Genomic DNA, 21,774 nt, shown 5'->3' on the forward strand with positions numbered 1-21,774 from the left:
AACTTGGCTTTTTCCATGGACAGACAAGATGCATCAGCCACAAAATGGTGGCTTCCAAGATGAGGGTTATAAAAGGATTATGTATTTGGTTGTAGCCTTTTACCCCTTTACAACCCAAGCAGAATACTGTGGTAGGTTGAAGAAGGATGGAGATTGTTTTAAATCCCTTATTAAACATGAGACACTGATGGGGTTGTTATCCAGTCAGATATAGTATGCATCAGTAGTAACGAGATGTACCCAAACTGAATTTGTCTTCAGGCCGGAGATGAATGGAACTAAAAGACACTAGAAAGACTAGTATAGAGAGCAGGTGAAAGGGTTTTGAGAATCATTCTGGTGCCATAAGGTGAAACGTTTCCATTTGGAGCTCTAAGACTTCCTGGTGGATTGTCTCCTAGAGATAAGTATAACATATAGAGATGATTGAAAAGTTGAGGATAAGAACCTTGCAAGATCGTGTTGTTAAGGCTAAGGCCTCGGAGCTGGGGATGAGGTCTCCACAAGCATGGCATTCTGAGGGGACCATAAATGGCCAGCTGCTGCAGGCAAGAATACCTTTTTTATTATTCTCCAGACCAGTTCAGATGCATGGATATGTGCTACTCTACCAGCAGATGGAATCAGAAAATGAATGATTTGATGGCATCAACCTTTTATAGGGTTATGTGTAGCCTTCACTTTTTCAATAGTTCTCTATCTTCAGCAGATAGTAAGCATGCATACCCATGTAGTTTGGAGCAGGCCAGGAAGAGTCTGGAGTCACTGGAATGGATGATCATGACAATGGATGCCAGCCTTACTGCCTGGGAGGGGGTCATTGTTTGGGACAAGGGGCACAGGGACTCTTGTTGGAGGAAAAAGCATGGTTGATCAACAGGCTAAAAACCAGAGCTATATGTCTGACACTGCAAACCTTTCAGCCATTGGTCCATGACAAAGCAGTGCGAGTGATGTCCGACAATAAAATGGTGACTGATACTTGTTTTCTTACAGCATGGTTGTTAGTGAAGTTACTACATGACAGTTTGTAACGATTAAACATGTGGAGTTGTCAATAAAAACTGTTAAAACTTAAAAATGGTGGTGGTATATGTGAATCGCCAGGGCAGCACGAAGAACCCACAGGTGGTAACAGAGCAGTGGAGGAGTGGCCTAGTGGTTAGGGTGGTGGACTCTGGTCCTGGGGAACTGAGTTGGATTCCCACTTCAGGCACAGGCAGCTCCTTGTGACTCTGGGCAAATCACTTAACCCTCCATTGCCCCAAGTACAAATAAGTACTTGTATATGTAAGCCGCGTTGAGCCTGCCATGAGTGGAAAAGCGCGGGGTACAAATGTAACAAAAAAAAAAAAGCAGTGTTAATGGAGTGGGTGTAGAAGTTCACCTGTTGAACCTGTTCACAGCACACGTGGAAAACTTTTTCGGGCAAGTTCCTTAACAGAAACTGGCTACAACTTGAACAATGAATTCTGTGGCATGAAGCCTTCATAAACCTAGTGTGGTGTTAGGGACAGTCAGTAACAGACCTGATGGCAACAGTGGCCAATATGAAGGTTCCCAGATTCTTCAGTTGCAGAAGAAAGAATTGTGCTCTTGTATGTCTAGGATCCAGCATTGGACTTTGACTAACATGCTAAAGTGGAATGCCAATAAGATAAAAGTCCTTTTGTTCAAGAACCCTAAGGTAGATGTACCTAAAACTATTCTACTATTTTCTGGTAAATCTTTACCAGTAGAAGACAAATCGAGAGTCCTTGTAATTATCCTAGATTAGTTGCTCTAAATACTGCCTCAGATAAACCATCTCTGGCAAAACAATTTTCAAACAGACAATTACATTTAATTCAATCTTATTTTGATGAAACCTCTTTTGCCTTGCTTTTTCGGATGCCGATATTATTTTAGCTTGATTTCTATAATGTTCCTTATTTTGGCCTATCTACTAGGTTATTAAATAAACCAACTTATCCAGAATACTTCAGCCTGGTTAATTTATAGGATTAAGAAATTTGATAGTGTTTTGCATTTTTTAGCAAAACTACACTGGCTCACTGTGCGGGCTAGGATATATGTGTGTGTGTGTGTGTATTTTTTTTTTAATCAGCTTGCTTGGTGTATAAAACTTTTTATGGTCGAAATTCTGAATGGTTCCATTGTTAAGTCATTCTTCTTGTCTACAGGATCAGTTGTTGCTTTACCCACCCACATCCCAAAGGAGTTCTTTTTTTTTGAGAATTTTGAATTATTTGTTTTCTTTTCGTGACTTCTTTTTTGGAATTCTCTACTTTTATTCATAGATTTTATCTATCAAGTTGAAAACTCTTTTATTTGGTAAATTTTGATCAGGATGGTTTGGTTTTTTTTTTTTTGGTTATATATATTTTTTTTTATTTGTAATTTTAATATTTATTATTTTGTAATCTATTTCTCAGAGGACAAGCAGGCTGCTTGTTCTCACGATTGGGTCGACGTCCACAGCGGCCCAGGAAACCGGCAACATTTTGCAATCAAAATAAAAATCTCTCTAGAACGCTCCGGTGCATGGGCAGAGCCCACCGCGCATGCGCGAACGGCTTCCTGCCCATGGCACGAGCGTGACATCGTCAGTTACTTTTTTTCCGCGACTGGGGTGACACAGAGTTTTTTCGCTGTGTTACCTTCGGCCCAGGAGATCATAGCGTTACCATTTTCCCTTTTGCTTCTTCTTCTTTTTGTTTTCTCAAAATTAAAAAAAATAAAAGTTTTTAGTCCCTTATTTTCATAGTTTTCTCACTGAGTATAAGTTTTCTTTCTTTTCATCGCGACCCTCTTTTAGGCTGCACAGTCGGGTTTTCTTTTTCCCTTTTTTTGTGCCTTTTAATTTCACAGCCGCCGTTTTATCGTCCATGTCATCGAGGACACCCAGCGGCTTCAAGCGTTGTACTCGGTGCAACCGGACCATCTCGGGTACCGACCCCCACTCGTGGTGTCTCCAGTGCCTTGGGCCCAATCATCTTCCAGCTGCTTGTAAGCTGTGTCCTTTAATGAAAAAACGGACCCAAGTGTCTCGGGAGGCTCAACGAGAAAAACCTTTTGCTGATCGATCCGGTCCTTCGACTTCAGCATCTGCTTCAGTTCCGAGGTTGGTAGCGTCGATGTCGAGGGAAGCATCAACTTCGAGAGCACAGGTAATGGCTGCCGAACGACCAAATCGCGCTGGGAGCAGCGAGGCATCGAGTGGGTCTCCACCTGTCTCGAGGCCTACTGCTATGCAGGCCCCCCGGGACCAACCTTTGTCAGACCCGGCCCCGAGGAGGTGTGAGGATTCCACGTCCTCCTCTTCGGTACCGAGGAGTCTTGATGACAGGCGTCAAGCAAAGGCTAAGAAGCACCATCATCGATCTCCTTCCGTGCGCTGTACCGAGAGCTCTGGGGAGCCAAGGGGTTCGGCACCCGAGAAGCGTCGGCGTCGGGAGGACCGCTCACACACTCCATACAGGAAGTGCCGATGCGTCTGTCTTCTGGCAGCCTGGTACCGGCTCTTGAGCTCCCTTAGATTCTGCCACCGGCTCCTGTACCAGCCCTGCAGCCTTTTCCGATGGAGGCTCTCTATGAGCGCATCAGGGCTTTTCTTCCAGAGCTTCTGGAGGGATTGCTGCGCCAGTCTACTTCAGTGCCAGGGGTGCTTGCGCCTTCTGCATCGTCTGTTGAGGTGGCATCTGGTCCTTCACCTGTGGTGAGGTTCCCAAACTCGGTGCCGCTTGCAGCGTCAGCTGCCACCCGGCTGAGGAAGCTCCGCCGCAGTCCAGGCAGGGGTCGACTTCTCGACATCCCCCTCAAGGTCGTCATTCTTCGATGTCGAGACAGGCTCGGGTTCGGGCTGCTCTTAGAGAGCCTTTGTCCGATATCGATGATGAGCGCTTGTGGGAGGAAGAGGAAGATCCCAGATACTTTTCTGAAGAAGAGTCCCCTCTGATCCTACTCCACCCATTGAAAGAAGGATGTCTCCGCCTGAGAATCTTTTTTTTTTTTTTTTTTTTTTTCCTTTGTTCGGGAAATGTCTAAGGATATTCCCTTCCCTATGGAGGTTGTGGATGAGTCCAGGGCCGAGATGCTCGAGGTCTTGGATTATCCTTCTCCTCCTACAGAGGTTGCAACGGCTCCCTTGCATAACACACTCAGGGAAGTTCTTATGCAAAACTGGTCGTTCCCTCTCTCTAATCAAGTGGTCCCCCAAAAAAGCTGAGTCCCAGTACAGAGTCCACGGAGAGCCAGTGATGGTGAAGTCTCAGCTACCTCACGATTTTATGGTGCTGGATTCTACTCTCAAGAGAGCCAAGAGTATTAGAGACTATGCCTCAGCGCCCCCAGGCAGAGAGTCTAGGACCTTGGATTTCTTTGGGAGGAAGACTTATCAGGCCGCTATGCTCGCAGCCAAGATACAGACATACCAGCTCTACACGAGCATCCACTTGTGGAACTCGGTGAGGCAACTGTCCAGTTTGGTCGAAGCGCTTCCTCCAGAGCTCGCCGAACCTTTTCACCAGGTGGTCAGGCAGCAGAAGGCGTGTCAAAAATTCCTGGCCAGGGGTACTTACAACACTTTTGATGTGACATCCAGAATAGCTGCTCAAGGTATAGTGATGCGCAGACTCTCATGGCTGCGTGTCTCTGACCTGGATCATAAGATCCAGCAGCGAATGGCAGATGTTTCTTGCCAGTGGATAACCTTTTTGGTGAAAAAGTAGAGGATGTGGTTGATCAGATCAAAAAGCACCATGATGCTATGGATTCTCTCTCCTGCCGGGCATCTTCTGCTACCACCTCCTTATCTAGGAGGTTTTTGCAGGGAGGAGGAGTGCTCCCTATTCCTATAATAGGCATAGGTACTCTCCTGCTTCTTGGCAGCCTACCCAGGCTCAGTCCCAGCGCGCTCGTTCTTGTGAACAGCGTGCACCTACGGCCCATGTGGCTCCCCAGCAAAAGCAAGGGACGGGTTTTTGACTGGCTCCAGTGCAGCATAGCCACAGTGCAAGTGTCCGTTCCAGACGACTTACTGGTTCGAGAGAGGTTAATATTTTTTTCACCAAAGGTGGCGGCCTCTTCAAATAGTCTGGTTAGGATACACCCTCAATCTGGAATTCGAACCTCCAAATTGCCCACCAGGAGCTCATTCTTACAGCTCCTAGCACAGGCAGGTACTTGCAGAGGAAATCTCTGCCCTTCTAAAGGCCAATGCGGTCGAACCCGTTCCACCAGGGGAAGAAGGGCTGGGATTCTATTCCATGTACTTCTTTGTGCAAAAGAAAACAAGGGGGATGCGTCCCATCCTAGACATAAGGGCCCTGAACAAATTCCTAGTCCGAGAAAACTTCGGGATGGTTTCCTTCAGCACCCTTCTTCCCATGATTTAGGAAAATGATTGGCTATGTCTCTGTACTTAAAGGATGCTTATACCCACATCTCAATGCTCACTGGAAGTATCTTCGATTTTTGGTTGGGAACTCGGCACTTTCAGTATTGTGTACTGCCCTTTGGCCTCGTGTCTGCGCCCAGGGTTTTTGCAAAGTGCCTGGCTTTTGTTGCAGCATCGCTACGCAGACTGGGAGTGCATGTGTTCCCTTGACGATTGGCTGGTGAAGAGCACCTCGGAGGCAGGCGCTTTACAGTCCATGCGGATGACTATTCAAATGCTAGAGCTACTGGGGGTTGTGATCAATTATCCCAAGTCCCATCTCGTTCCGGTTCAAACTTTGGAGTTCATTGGAGCTCTTTTAGACACACAGACGTCTCAAGCTTATCTTCCCCAGGCAAGGGCAGACAATCTCCTGGCTCTCATATCCATGGCTCGAGCGTCTCAACAGATCACAGCTCGGCAGATGTCGAGACTCTTAGGACACAGTCAGCCTTATTTTCGAAAGAGAAAGATGCCCATATTTCGACCCAAATCGGGAGATGGGTGTCTTTATTCCGTGGGCGACCAAATCGGTATAATCGAAAGCCGATTTTGGTCGTCTTCAACTGCACTCCGTTGCAGGAACGACCAAAGTTGACGGGGGCGTGTCGGAGGCATGGTGAAGGCGGGACTGGGGCATGGTTATAGGCCGAGGAGAGATGGCTGCCTTCGGCTGATAATCGAAAAAGGCGGTTTTACCGCGATTTTGGGTCACTTTTTTTTTTACCCTTTTTTTTTTCACGAACAAGTGCCAAAAAAGAGCCCCAACTGCCCAGATGACCACTGGAGGTACTTGGGGATGACCTCCCTGGACTCCCCCAGTGGTCACTAACCCCCTTCCACAAAAAAAAAAGAACTTTAAAAACCTTTTTTTCCAGCCTGTATGCCAGCCTCAAATGTCATCCCCAGCTCCATCACAGCAGTATGCAGGTCTGTGGAGCAGTTGTTAGTGGGTGCAGTGCACTTCACCCAGGTGGGGGGGATTTGAGGGGCTCAGCACCCAAAGGAAGGGAGCTATGGACTTGGGAGGTATTTTACTTTTTTTTTTTTTTTTTTTACTTTTTCTAAGTGCCCCCTAGGGTGCCCGGTTGGTGTCCTGGCATATGAGGGGGACCAGTGCACTATGAATCCTGGCCCCTCCCACGACCCAATGCCTTGGATTTGTTCGTTTTTGAGCTGGGTGCCTTCGGTTTCCATTATCACTGAAAAACGATACCGCCCAGCTCAAATCCGCACAAATCCAATGCATTTACCTGGCACAAACCGTATTATCGAAAAAAAAGATGGACGCCCATTTTTTTTGAAAATACGGTATGTCCCGCCTCTTCACGTACCCGTTTTCTGACATAGACGCCCATGGAGATGGGCGTTCGCGTTTGATTATGCCCCTCATTGCCTCCACAGTTCATGTAACTCCCATGGCACGTCTACATATGGGATCAGCTCAATGGACCCTAGCTTCCCAGTGGTGCCAGGCTACAGGGGATATAGAGGATGTGATCCATTTCTCCACCAACTTTTGCAGTTCCCTTCAGTGGTGGACCATTCGATCCAATCTGACATTGGGACATCCATTCCAAATTCCTCAGCCACAAAACGTGCTGACGACGGATGCATCCCTCCTGGGGTGGGGAGCTCAGGTAGATGGACTTCACACTCAAGGAGCTTGGCCCTTTCCGGAAAAGGGTCTTCAGATCAACCTCCTGGAATTACAAGCGATCTGGAACGCTCTCAAGGCTTTCAGAGATCAGCTGTCCAACTAAATCATTCTGATTCAGACAGACAATCAGGTTGCTATGTATTACACCAACAAGCAGGGGGGCACCGGATCTTGCCATCCGGATGTGGCTTTGGGCGCGCCGTCACGGCATGTTTCTCCAAGCCACGTACCTGGCAGGCGTAAACAACAGTCTGGCCGACAGGTTGAGCAGGATCTTGCAACCTCACGAGTGGTCACTAAACATGGGCGTTGTCCACAAGATCTTCCGAGCGTGGGGCACCCTCTTGGTGGATCTTTTTGTCACTCAGATCAATCAAGTCCTTCAATTCTGTTCCAGACTTCAGGCCCACGACAGACTAGTGTCAGATGCCTTTCTCCTGCATTGAGGAAGAGGCCTTCTGTATGCGTATCCTCCCATACCTCTAGCAGGGAAGACTTTGCTGAAACTCAAGCAAGACCGCGGAACAATGATACTGGTTGCTCCCTTCTGGCCTTGTCAGATTTGGTTCCCTCTTCTTCTGGAGTTGTCCTCCGAAGAACCGTGAAGATTGGAGTGTTTTCCAACCCTCATCACCCAGAACGAGGGGTCGCTTCTACATCCCAACCTCCAGTCTCTGGCTCTCATGGCCTGGATGTTGAGAGCTTAGAAGTGGCCTCTTTAGGTTTTTCAGAGGGTGTCTCCCGAGTCTTGCTTGCTTCCAGAAAAGATTCCACGAAAAGGTGTTATTTTTTCAAATGGAGGAGGTTTGCCGTCTGGTGTGACAGCAAGGCCCTAGATCCTTTTTCTTGTCCTACATGGACCCTACTTGAATACCTTCTACACTTATCAGAGTCTGGTCTTAAAACCAACTCCATAAGAGTTCATCTTAGTGCAATTAGTGCTTATCATCAACGTGTAGAGTGTAAGCCTATCTCAGGACAGCCTTTAGTTGTTCACTTCATGAGAGGTTTGCTTTTGTCAAAGCCCCCTGTCAAACCTCCACCAGTGTCATGGGATCTCAACGTCGTTCTCACCCAGCTGATGAAAGCTCCTTTGAGCCACTGAATTCCTGCCATCTGAAGTACTTGACCTGGAAGGTCATTTTCTTGGTGGCTGTTACTTCAGCTCGTAGAGTCAGTGAGCTCCAAGCCCTGGTAGTGCATGCACCTTATATCATGTTTCATCATAACAGAGTAGTCCTCTGCACTCACCCTAAGTTCTTGCTGAAGGTAGTGTCGGAGTTCCATCTGAACCAGTCAATTGTCTTGCCAACATTTTTTCCCCGTCCACATGCCTGCCCTGGTGAGGACAAGTTGCACACCTTGGACTGTAAGAGAGCATTGGCCTTTTACATGGAGTGGACAAAGCACTATAGACAGTCTGCCCAGTTGTTTGTTTCTTTTGATCCCAACAGGAGGGGAGTCGCCATCGGAAAACGCACAATCTCTAATTGGCTAGCGGATTGCATATCCTTTACTTATGCCCAAACTGGGCTGTTTCTAGAGGGCTCATAATGTCAGAGCCATGGCTGCTTCAGTGGCTTACTTGAAGTCAGCTTCTATAGAAGAGATTTGCAAGGCTGCAACGTGGTCATCAGTCCACACATTCATATCTCACTACTGCCTTCAGCAGGATACCCGACGCGACAGTCGGTTTGGGCAGTCGGTGCTGCAGAATCTGTTCAGGGTTTAGAATCCAACTCCACCCTTCTAGGCCCATTTTTGTTCTGTTCCAGGATAGAAGAATGAAAGCTGTGTTGAAACAGTCCTTTGAGACTTTAGCGCTGGCCTTCAAGATACATGACCAGAGATTGGAGGACCTCTAGATGAGTCCGTGATAGGCATCAGGGATGCAGGGTCAGCTTTCTTGATGGATGCACTCTGATTTGAGCTTCAACAAAGAATTATGGTTGCAAAAATAGAAGCCCATCAGTTGTTGTGACTCCAAAATTCATTGGATGATGCGTCATCCAAGGTACATTGGGATTAATAGCCTTTCCATAGCAGGCTGTTGTTTGGAGAGGATTTGGAGAAGAATGTGAAGGACTTGGACAAATCTAACGTTCCAAAACTCCCAGTGCACAAGCAGTTAAGGATATCAAGACCTTTTCCCATTAGGGCCACCTGTGTGATTTCTGGAAGTACTATCCAGAGAAGCCTGTGGTGCCTCAGAAGTATCAGTTTCAAGGGAAAGGCTAGTCCTTTTAAGGAAACGAGAGGTAGAAGAAATGAAGGCCTGGACTTGTGATGTTTTGGGGGGAAGGTCCATCTTCCAGTGGAGGTGTGGTCTATCATCTGGCATTGTTTTAATGGAAGTGGACTCTGATCAGTTTGGACTGGTGAGTCTCAAGAGGTCTTGTGGAATGGTTATACACTCAAATATGCTTATCTTACAGATGCTTTTGTGGCATCCTCTTGCCATCCCTTCCTTCAGAAATCTTCAGTGAAGGGATTGGGGTAAGCAAAAGAATCCATCCTTGTGGCTAGAGCAGATAGAACAGCCATATGGGGAAGAGTAGTCAACAAGAGTGAGAATAACTGCACAAGCTCTTGGAAACATTGATAGATGTCATTGATTTGATTTTCATCATTGTGTGGCTGACACATCCTGCTTGTCCATGGAGAAAAACTAGCACCCTTGTCCTTGCTGAGAAAGTTTCTCTGAAGTTATAAGTTGTAGGTTTTTTTTTTCTCTGTGTTCTCTTGTAACTCATTAATCAGACCTGGATAGTAACATATGATCTTCCTTTCTGGTACTGCTGCAGTATGAGGAAACTCATGTTCCTTTTTCTCCTGGGAGTTTAGGGTTGTTTAATGTTATGTATGTAAAACTGTTGGGGTTTAATGTCATCTTTCTCTCTGTTCTGGATGCAGACTTCGAGGTGAGCTTGCCAGATATCCTATTTGAGCTCAGAGGCATTATAGCAAACCTGAGCATCACAGCATCCCAGCTGCTCCAGAATAAAACTCAAGAAATTCACAAGCTGAAGAAGGAGCTGTGAGTTCAAAAAGGGCTTGGTTGATTTTTGTAGAACACTTTAATTTTAGAAATACTTTAAAGTGCCCTGTTATGAAATTACACCCATGCCAAAGCCAGAGTTGATATTAAAAGCAAGACTGGAATGGGTGTGGTGATGCCAGTACCTCCAGAGGAATGAAGGCAGGGAAGATATTCCATCTAATTTTTTGTCCTGAAGCCATGCTTTCTCCAAGGACGAGTAGGGATACTGAAAGTCTCACATGTGGGTGACGACAGCCAGTGGACCCTCATGTGGGAACTAATCTCCAGCTTTTGTTTACCACAGCTTTTGAGAATGAGCACCGCACATGCATGCCTTCCTGCTTACCACTGTCACGTGGAACCTAGCCAGTCGCCATTTTTCTGAGGAGCAAAACAGTCACACTGGACTAGTGCTCCTTCTCAGCTCACAACAAATTGCATATTTTTTAAAAACGTTATTCATTCTTCCATGATTTTGTTTAAGTCCTGTTATTGTTGAATGGGGTCCTTTTTTTCTGTCCCTGTACACTTGCTTTAGTTAGGTTTTTCTGGTGTTTAAAGTTTCCTTTCTTTTGCTGTTGCCCCACTTTTGGCTTTGTTGGCCTGGGCACCTGGTCAGGTATTTTTCAAAATTAAGTTATTTAGTTTTGCTGGATCTATTTTTCTGGACACGTCCCAGAAAGTTTTTTCAGTGACTTTAATAAGTGTTCCGGGTGTAAAAGGACAGTATCCATAATGGATATTCATAGTTGATGCCTGCAGTGCTTGGGATCTGATTATGATCCCTCTCAATGTTGTGTTTGTTCACAGATGTCAAAGAGAAGAATTCATGGTCAAGAGAAGCAGTGCAAATCTATTTTTGGCCCCAATAAGTTGTAGGAGTGATACAATCACCACTAGATGTGGTAGACTAGAGACGTGCAAGTAAAAATTATATTATACTGTAAAAAATATTATACTCGCATTTATTCACATCTCGTAAAGAACCAATTAATATCCAATTAATTGGTTCTTTACGAGATGTGAATAAATGTGAGTTCATACTCCTAATGTATGTATGTACCATAAGAAGACATAGCTATAATAAAAGCACAGAGAGTTTATTTACAAGAGTATAACAACAAATGTCTATTTACAAGAATGAAATAATGACATATAAGAAATGTTCATAAATAACGCTCTTTGAAAAGAAAACTCACACTTATCAGAATTTAGTTAGTACAAACACATACTTTACCCTATTGGCAACTACCTAATCTGTTAACCCATAAGCAATCACAACTTTTGACCATACAACCTGCATGTATTGACACGGTCTCTCAGGGACAACTGAAGAAACAGCGTTTGTCTTCTTTAAATAAATACATAAGTAATGTCACACTGGGAAAAGACCAAAGGTCCATCGAGCCCAGCATCCTGTCCCCGACAGCGGCTAATCCAGGTCAAGGGCACCTGACAAGCTACCCAAACATACAAACATTTTATACAAGTTATTCCCGAAATTGTGGATTTTTCCAAAGTCCATTTAGTAGCGGTCTATGGACTTGTCCTTTAGGAAACCGTCCAACCCCTTTTTAAACTCTGCCAAGCTAACCGCAAGGTAGTGCTTGCTCAGGAAGGCTCAAGTGTTCATTGAGCTGATAGAAGATCAGATGAGTCTTAAGAGGCTAAGGGAAGGGTCATTTAGAGATATCCATCTTTTACACCATTCTGTTTTCAGTAATGACTGATCTGATAACATTTCAGTAGGTGATTGACAAGAAACCACAAGAATGTCTTTGATATCATTGAAGATGCATTTCGTGGAATTCAGGGCTCCGAACAGTTTTATGACATTATTTCTAGGGTTTACCCCAGAACTCAAGCTCCAATGAGTCTGGTGGCTTAACAGGCACACGGGCATGTTCAGGCAAACAGCAGATTTTATTCAGAGCAAGCATGACTCTGCAAAATATTTAGGAGTAGAAAGGGTCTTTGGATTGTAAGGGCAAGCACTGCAGGATTGTTGATTTCTTTCAAGTATCCCACAGATGTAACACAGTCAACTTATTGGTGATATGATGGCAGAGCTTTGCATCCCTATAAAGTCCACTCCCTTAACATCGACATCAGAAGCATCAGTCTGCATGGTTCCTAGAGCTGCAATGAACAGTGGGGACACATTGACATTGAGTGTCTCAGTCATCCTCAACTTTAAATATTGACAGAGGCCGTTGTGATCAGTCATAGTCCAATCCCCTCCTGAGGAAGAGAAAAAATTCATCCTTGACCTCTTCGGTGCTGAGGGATAAGGATGTCAGGTGGGGCCTAGGACTAACCTTCATCAAGCTCCCTCAAAGTGTGGTGCAGAAAGCTTCAAGACTCCAAGGTCACTGGTGCCCTCAAAGCAACCATAGCGTGAGGACCGCTCATTCTCCATGGTATCGGAAGGGGTGTGACAGCCTCCAAGAAGTCTAAATCTAGTTCCCAATACATCTCAATTAACTCAGGAAGACATGGCTACTCTGACTGGGATGCCATCACCTTTGTTGATGGCAGCTGTTGAAGAGTAGCTCATGAGCAAATTTGAGGAGCATATGGAGCAGTTCTTTCTTGGTGTGAAGCTTTAACTTCAAGGGCATTGGTGCAGAGACTTGAGGTGTTTCAGCTGATACTTGAAGTTTATTCACTGCCTGTAGGAGACACATTGACGCCAAGGTTTTGAAGGGCTTCAGAATCAATGTAGACTGTGCTAGTATCAATATCCAGTTCATTGGGGGAGGAAGTTTCTCCAACACATCAGTGCCTCGATGCTCCTGGTCCAAGCCTGACCAAGAGGTCAGTTGCTCAAGTAGGTGCTCTTGAGTATATGAAGAGGGGTCAGGGATCTTCTTGGAGGAGAGGTCCACTGGTCTTCCTTCCTCCTCACACAGGAGGCACAGATCTTCCCCAGAGGAGCTTTTGCTCATTGAGTTTGTCAGGCAGATGGCAAAGAACATCCCATTTTCTTTAGAAAGAGGTAACCTCCAGGAGCAAAAACATTGGACATCCATGACCTTCCTAAGAATGCTGTGGTGGTGCCCATTCACTGAATCCTTAGGGAGACGCAGATGAGACATTTGGGAGACCCCATCCCCTCCTACGTACCTCCTGCTAACAAGAAGGTTGACTCTATATAGAGTTCAAAAGGCTTTACTTTTTGAGAAGCTACAACTTCCTCACCTTTCCATGGTGGTTTAATCTGCTCTCAAAAAAGCCAAAAGTACTACCAGCACTTCATGGATATGTACTTGCAGAAACTATATATTCAGTGTATCAGAGTTTGACACTATCCTCAGGAGAAGGCCAGTTAACTCCACAAGCTAGTAATCAAGGAAAAGTAGTGCAGAAAACACATGGCCTATGCGAGCTATGATATTTTCGATATGGCATTGAGAGCCTCAGCTACAGGGATTGGAGCCTGCAGAATTGCATGGCTGCAAACTGTAGACTTCAAGCCAGAAGTTCAGGAAAACTTTGCTGTCATGCCATGCTGTGGAGAGAATCTCTTCAAAGAAAATGTGCAAGAGGCTGCTACCCTCATCAACCAGCACTCAGACATCTTCAGATCTTCTCCAGGCAGACTCCTAATCCTGCATACTTTTCTAGGATATAGGAAGTCCTCATTACTCTCACAGGAATAGGTACCCTCCGTCCTTTCACTCCTCCCAGACAACTTAGTGACCTCTCTCTTATCTAAGACAGCAGAGAACCCAAAAATCCCAACCAGCTTCAAAATCAAAACCTGGGATTGGGTTTTGACTGTCTCCAGCAGAACATAACCTCAATCCCCATAGCAGCACCAGATGACCTGTTGTTAGAGATTTGAGACAGTTCCTCCACATTGCCTGAGAGCATCAAGAATTGCTTACAGTGGATCTCTCTTCCCTCTTACACACCAATGCAGTCAAACTCATACCACCAGGGGAAAGAGGGAAGGGACTTCATTCCAAGTACTTCCTGATCACAAAAAAGATGGGGGAATTTCATCCCATTCTAGGCTTAAGGGCCATGAATAAATATCTGGCTAAGCGAATGTTACAATGCTTTCCCTAGGCAACATTATTCTCCCATTCTTCAAAACGGGGACTGGTTTTGCTTACTGGATTTAAAGGATGCATACACCCACACATAGATACAGCCAAGTCGCAGGAGGAGATTCATAGTAGGGAAACACCACCTCCAGTACCATGTACTGCCTTTTGGCCTCGCATCAGCACCAAGAGTGTTCACAAAGGGAGCAAGCCTGTAACTTGGTGCCAAGATGTAACCACCATAATAGGGCATGCTTAGCACCAACTCTATCTTCACTTAGGTACTCCTAAGCTGTTATAGAATACTAGTGCAAAACTGTGTTGGTGGGCTGAAATTTTACATGCTGCCACTTACAACAGATCAATGGGTAGTGTAAGCTGGTGTGCCTAAGTATGCCATGCAATGCGATCAAGTGATAGTGTTCTATAAGTTGCTTGCATCACCTGGTGACATACCCACGCTTTGCCTATATGTACAGTGGGGGAAATAAGTATTTGATCCCTTGCTGATTTTGTAAGTTTGCCCACTGACAAAGACATGAGCAGCCCATAATTGAAGGGTAGGTTATTGGTAACAGTGAGAGATAGCACATCACAAATTAAATCCGGAAAATCACATTGTGGAAAGTATATGAATTTATTTGCATTCTGCAGAGGGAAATAAGTATTTAATCCCTCTGGCAAACAAGACCTAATACTTGGTGGCAAAACCCTTGTTGGCAAGCACAGCGGTCAGACGTCTTCTGTAGTTGATGATGAGGTTTGCACACATGTCAGGAGGAATTTTGGTCCACTCCTCTTTGCAGATCATCTCTAAATCATTGAGAGTTCTGGGCTGTCGCTTGGCAACTCGCAGCTTCAGCTCCCTCCATAAGTTTTCAATGGGATTAAGGTCTGGTGACTGGCTAGGCCACTCCATGACCCTAATGTGCTTCTTCCTGAGCCACTCCTTTGTTGCCTTGGCTGTATGTTTTGGGTCATTGTCGTGCTGGAAGACCCAGCCACGACCCATTTTTAAGGCCCTGGCGGAGGGAAGGAGGTTGTCACTCAGAATTGTACGGTACATGGCCCCATCCATTCTCCCATTGATGCGGTGAAGTAGTCCTGTGCCCTTAGCAGAGAAACACCCCCAATACATAACATTTCCACCTCCATGCTTGACAGTGGGGACGGTGTTCTTTGGGTCATAGGCAGCATTTCTCTTCCTCCAAACACGGCGAGTTGAGTTCATGCCAAAGAGCTCAATTTTTGTCTCATCTGACCACAGCACCTTCTCCCAATCACTCTCGGCATCATCCAGGTGTTCACTGGCAAACTTCAGACGGGCCGTCACATGTGCCTTCCGGAGCAGGGGGACCTTGCGGGCACTGCAGGATTGCAATCCGTTATGTCGTAATGTGTTACCAATGGTTTTCGTGGTGACAGTGGTCCCAGCTGCCTTGAGATCATTGACAAGTTCCCCCCTTGTAGTTGTAGGCTGATTTCTAACCTTCCTCATGATCAAGGATACCCCACGAGGTGAGATTTTGCGTGGAGCCCCAGATCTTTGTCGATTGACAGTCATTTTGTACTTCTTCCATTTTCTTACTATGGCACCAACAGTTGTCTCCTTCTCGCCCAGCGTCTTACTGATGGTTTTGTAGCCCATTCCAGCCTTGTGCAGGTGTATGATCTTGTCCCTGACATCCTTAGACAGCTCCTTGCTCTTGGCCATTTTGTAGAGGTTAGAGTCTGACTGATTCACTGAGTCTGTGGACAGGTGTCTTTCATACAGGTGACCATTGCCGACAGCTGTCTGTCATGCAGGTAACGAGTTGATTTGGAGCATCTACCTGGTCTGTAGGGGCCAGATCTCTTACTGGTTGGTGGGGGATCAAATACTTATTTCCCTCTGCAGAATGCAAATAAATTCATATACTTTCCACAATGTGATTTTCCGGATTTAATTTGTGATGTGCTATCTCTCACTGTTACCAATAACCTACCCTTCAATTATGGGCTGCTCATGTCTTTGTCAGTGGGCAAACTTACAAAATCAGCAAGGGATCAAATACTTATTTCCCCCACTGTATGCCCTCCTCACAGTAATATGCTAAGCAACTTTGGTGCATTCTTTATAGAATAGCAGCTAGCCCTTTACACATACAGTGGGGGAAATAAGTATTTGATCCCTTGCTGATTTTGTAAGTTTGCCCACTGACAAAGACATGAGCAGCCCATAATTGAAGGGTAGGTTATTGGTAACAGTGAGAGATAGCACATCACAAATTAAATCCGGAAAATCACATTGTGGAAAGTATATGAATTTATTTGCATTCTGCAGAGGGAAATAAGTATTTGATCCCCCACCAATCAGTAAGAGATCTGGCCCCTACAGACCAGGTAGATGCTCCAAATCAACTCGTTACCTGCATGACAGACAGCTGTCGGCAATGGTCACCTGTATGAAAGACACCTGTCCACAGACTCAGTGAATCAGTCAGACTCTAACCTCTACAAAATGGCCAAGAGCAAGGAGCTGTCTAAGGATGTCAGGGACAAGATCATACACCTGCACAAGGCTGGAATGGGCTACAAAACCATCAGTAAGACGCTGGGCGAGAAGGAGACAACTGTTGGTGCCATAGTAAGAAAATGGAAGAAGTACAAAATGACTGTCAATCGACAAAGATCTGGGGCTCCACGCAAAATCTCACCTCGTGGGGTATCCTTGATCATGAGGAAGGTTAGAAATCAGCCTACAACTACAAGGGGGGAATTTGTCAATGATCTCAAGGCAGCTGGGACCACTGTCACCACGAAAACCATTGGTAACACATTACGACATAACGGATTGCAATCCTGCAGTGCCCGCAAGGTCCCCCTACTCCGGAAGGCACATGTGGCGGCCCGTCTGAAGTTTGCCAGTGAACACCTGGATGATGCCGAGAGTGATTGGGAGAAGGTGCTGTGGTCAGATGAGACAAAAATTGAGCTCTTTGGCATGAACTCAACTCGCCGTGTTTGGAGGAAGAGAAATGCTGCCTATGACCCAAAGAACACCGTCCCCACTGTCAAGCATGGAGGTGGAAATGTTATGTTTTGGGGGTGTTTCTCTGCTAAGGGCACAGGACTACTTCACCGCATCAATGGGAGAATGGATGGGGCCATGTACCGTACAATTCTGAGTGACAACCTCCTTCCCTCCGCCAGGGCCTTAAAAATGGGTCGTGGCTGGGTCTTCCAGCACGACAATGACCCAAAACATACAGCCAAGGCAACAAAGGAGTGGCTCAGGAAGAAGCACATTAGGGTCATGGAGTGGCCTAGCCAGTCACCAGACCTTAATCCCATTGAAAACTTATGGAGGGAGCTGAAGCTGCGAGTTGCCAAGCGACAGCCCAGAACTCTTAATGATTTAGAGATGATCTGCAAAGAGGAGTGGACCAAAATTCCTCCTGACATGTGTGCAAACCTCATCATCAACTACAGAAGACGTCTGACTGCTGTGCTTGCCAACAAGGGTTTTGCCACCAAGTATTAGGTCTTGTTTGCCAGAGGGATTAAATACTTATTTCCCTCTGCAGAATGCAAATAAATTCATATACTTTCCACAATGTGATTTTCCGGATTTAATTTGTGATGTGCTATCTCTCACTGTTACCAATAACCTACCCTTCAATTATGGGCTGCTCATGTCTTTGTCAGTGGGCAAACTTACAAAATCAGCAAGGGATCAAATACTTATTTCCCCCACTGTATAAATGCCAATTATTGGCACCTCCGACATGGGTAAGTGGTAGCATTCTGTAAACTATATGTATACTTGATGCCTGATAGTGAGTGCCAAGTTGCAGAATGAGGGAGGAAGTACTTAGCAGTAGTCATAGCATGCAACACAGACTAGGGGTGCACATGTTCCCATACTTATAAAACTGGCTGATCCAAGAGTATGTCAGAGGAAGAGGCAAAAGTATCAATGTGCAAGACCATTTGAGTGTTTGAGCTACTAGGATTCATTATAATCCATCCCAAGTTGCAGTTGAATCCATCACAGAAATTGAAGTTCATTGGAGACCTGCTAGACATGACTCTGGCTTTTGCATTTTCTTCCACTATAACAGATAATAGTTCTCATTTCTGTAGTAGTAAAAGTTTCACAAAGGTATCAACTAGTCAGATGTGAAAGAAGTTAGGCCACATGACCTCCACAGTTCATGTTATTCCCATGGCGCACCTCACTTTTGTTTATCATTTTGTTGCTCTAAAGTTGGACGTTTCACTTTGGAAAATGACTATTCATTTTGGACATTTTCAGTGCAGCCATAATCAAACAGGAAATCTAGAAGGTTTTTATTTTTTGATTATGGCTGTGAGAGGGCTGGGGGTTTTTTGGACTTTTCTTTTTTTAATGCCCCTCCACATCTCTCCTCCCACTAGCAATCCTAGTGACCTAGGGCAAATCACTTCACCCTCCTTTGCCTCTGGTTGTAAGCCTTTTTGAGCTGCAAAATTAATAAGTTAATTACAGTATCAGAATTTGAATATGCCTTTAGCTCATATTTGCAGATGACAAGAGAGGCGGGGAAGGTGTATCAGCCTTTTACTTGCTTGATATTTGAAGTGGTGAGTAGTACTTGAGCTGCATTGCTATTCAAGCGACTCTAGCTATTCAAGCTGCAGAGCCTGATTCTTTCTGGCATGAAAGAAAACCAGGGACCAAATGATTTAGTAGGGGCTTCTGCCAATTCCTTGTGGTGTTTTGTATTTTTGGATGACAAATGTGCATAAAACTACAGACTCGCACATGATCACCCAGGAAATATATATAATAAATACCTTTAATATGATGCTAACAGAGTACTACATGCTTCTGGTTACAGGTAGAGGAATTTCATAGCAGCCTCTAACCTCCCATTCATGGAGAGGGGGCATGAGGGATCTGAACTGCATAGACTTGCGGCTATGCCCCCACACTTCATAGTGCAATTATACTCTTGCTCTGCCAGGCCCAAACAGGATAGGATGTATCCAGGATGACCAATCAGAACCTGCCCACATACACAGAACCTGCCCAAGGTAAAAGGGAGATGAAGGCTCCCTTGAATGTAGCAGGGGGATTCAGTGCTAAAACAGTGTAAATAGGGCATGTCAGATAAGGAAAAACAGGCAAAGGTAAAAGATTAACTGAAGGCCTTGGTTACTCAAGCAGCCTTTTCATTCTTCAACCCCAGGGATTTATAATTACACTTAGATGGAAGCATTTTATTTACAACAGAAATGTCTCCTGTTTACTGCCTGCAGCTCTGACCTCCAGGACAAGCAATGGAAATTGAACTCTCAATACACCACCGAAATCAGTAATCTGAAAGAAGAGTTCATCAACTTAAAAATGGAAAAGGAAAATCGGTGCAAGATCTTGATTTCCAAGGAACAGGCAAGTGTAGTAGTTGAGTTGGTGCCATAGTAATATGATATGTGAAACTGAGAGACCAGCTGAAGGATTACTGGGCTGAGGAGCTGTTTCTGTTCTGGTGACTTTTGTCCAGGCTGCTGTGGAAAAATAAATAGAAGACAGAGAAGTCAAAATGCCCCTTCCAGATCTCCAGGCTTGCATAGCACATTATAATATCTGTCTCAGATCTTGCACAGAGGAAAGGGTCTTGACTTCACCTGCATTTGGCTGAACAATGTACAATTGCTCTTCATTGGTGAATGCCACATGCTGCAGCTGAATCGGATTGAGTATAGAATATGTGGCACATCTTTGTGTTGGAAAAGCTTATATAGATAAGTATATCTAAGAGCAATTTGCATGGTTCATAATTTTCTTCTCTATTTATAATATAGACAAGTGGTTAAACTCTGCCTATGACATCTCTTCCTTAATGCACAATTGCTTCAGACTACACCATTAAGTCAAAAGAGATGTGAAATGTGCCTTGTTTATTGTGTAATTAAGATCTTCTTTTTATTTGTACTTCTAATTTTATGATCTTTTTACTTCATGCTTTGTCTTACAAATTTTCAATAAAAATTAAGTGATCAAAAAGAAAGCAGATGCCACATAGATTAGGCAGATCCCACAAGAATGTGAATATGGCCTTTGTTAAGTGTAAATATCAATGGCTTCTTCTCAATGTATGATTTCTGGAACCTCTAATTTCCCTCTATATCACACTCTGTTCCCAGACTCAAGAACTTAAAACACTATAGTATCTTCACTTATTACAAGAGTGTTTTATCTACTTCATAGTAACCTCAGCTGTGCTCATTGCCAGCAATGTTTTTATGGCAATGGATCAAGCACATACTTCTTCATTGGCTCACTTTTAATTATTTCATATTCCAAATAACTTATTTATATATATATATATATATCTTGAAATACTCATGTTTTATGAGCTGTATCAGGTCAGGGGATTGTTATCGCCCGACATGCATGTTTCGCCCTTGTCCAAGGCTGTCTCAAGGACTGACCCCCCTTTGCCGTCTTTAGCGTCAGCTTTGCTTTAAGGCAAGGAATTCTCTGTCTTTGGCATTTGATGTTGGAGAGAATCAGAAAAATGTTTAACTGATTATGCTCAAGCTATAATGGCTTATAAAAATCTGGCACATGATGTAGCTGCCTGTGTTTAAATGTCATGGAAGTATGTTTCCAAGATAGGTGGTTCTACCTGAGCTATACACCCATAGGAGCTGGAAGAAACTGATAACTCGGAACATTCAATGTTCTCTCTGGGCATACTGAGAAGAATATTACCTTCTATTAAAAGAGGTTAATTTGCAGAAGCAGGCAGATGCCCTGCATGATTAATGCAGTGAAGCACTTTGGGGTTCTGGGAGTTCATGGGACTCCTCTTTTAACTTCCTGTGAAACGAGGAAAATAAGATAGAGGGTAGCATATGGCTTTTGTTCATCTTTAAATTTCTTCTTTCTTTTTTTATTCAGACCTTGAAGCAGCTGCAGGAGATTATACAGGAGCTGGAGAAGAAATATTTGCAGTTGCTACAAGAGAGAAGAGACACAGAGGTACACAGTTAGTTCTCATTAACAATGTCCAGCATGGTTGAACTGCTTATAAAAAGAACCACTTTATAGCTCTTATGTCTCAACGTCATCTGAAACTTAACATGGCCAAAACTGAGCTTCTCATCTTTCCCCCTAAACCCACCTCTCCTCTCCCCCCTTTCTCTATTTCTTTGGATGGCGCACTCATTCTCCCTGCCTCATCAGCTGGTAACCTTGGGGTCATCTTCAACTCCTCTCTCTCCGTCTCTGCTCACATTCAGCAAATTGCCAAAACCTGTCGTTTCTTTCTCTGTAACATCAGCAAAATCCGTCCCTTCCTCTCTGAGCACTCTACCAGAACCCTTATCCACACTCTTATCACTTCTCGCCTAGATTATTACAACCTGCTTCTCACTGGCCTTCCACTTAGCCATCTCTCTCCTCTTCAATCAGTCCAAAACTCTGCTGCGTGACTCATTTTCCGCCAGAGTCGCTATGCTCACATTAGCCCTCTCTTCAAGTCACTTCACTGGCCCCCCTATCTGTTTCCGCATTCAATTCAAACTTCTCTTACTGACCTGTAAGTGCATTCAC

General features: G+C 44.7%; 1 protein-coding gene across 1 annotated transcript in view; it reads left to right on the plus strand.

Annotated features, from left to right (window-relative positions):
* LOC115459251 (sperm-associated antigen 5-like) overlaps positions 1–21,774 on the plus strand; it is a gene marked incomplete at its 5' end in the record, with an annotated part of 101,832 nt that overhangs the window by 65,222 nt on the left and 14,836 nt on the right. Inside the window, 3 exons of the mRNA XM_030189108.1 lie at positions 10,011–10,134; positions 19,473–19,605; positions 21,121–21,201. Of these exons, the coding sequence (XP_030044968.1) occupies positions 10,011–10,134; positions 19,473–19,605; positions 21,121–21,201 (338 nt within the window). The remainder of the gene's footprint in view (positions 1–10,010; positions 10,135–19,472; positions 19,606–21,120; positions 21,202–21,774) is intronic.

The sequence above is a fragment of the Microcaecilia unicolor genome, unplaced genomic scaffold, assembly GCF_901765095.1.
Source record: "Microcaecilia unicolor unplaced genomic scaffold, aMicUni1.1, whole genome shotgun sequence".
Lineage (NCBI taxonomy): Eukaryota > Metazoa > Chordata > Amphibia > Gymnophiona > Siphonopidae > Microcaecilia > Microcaecilia unicolor.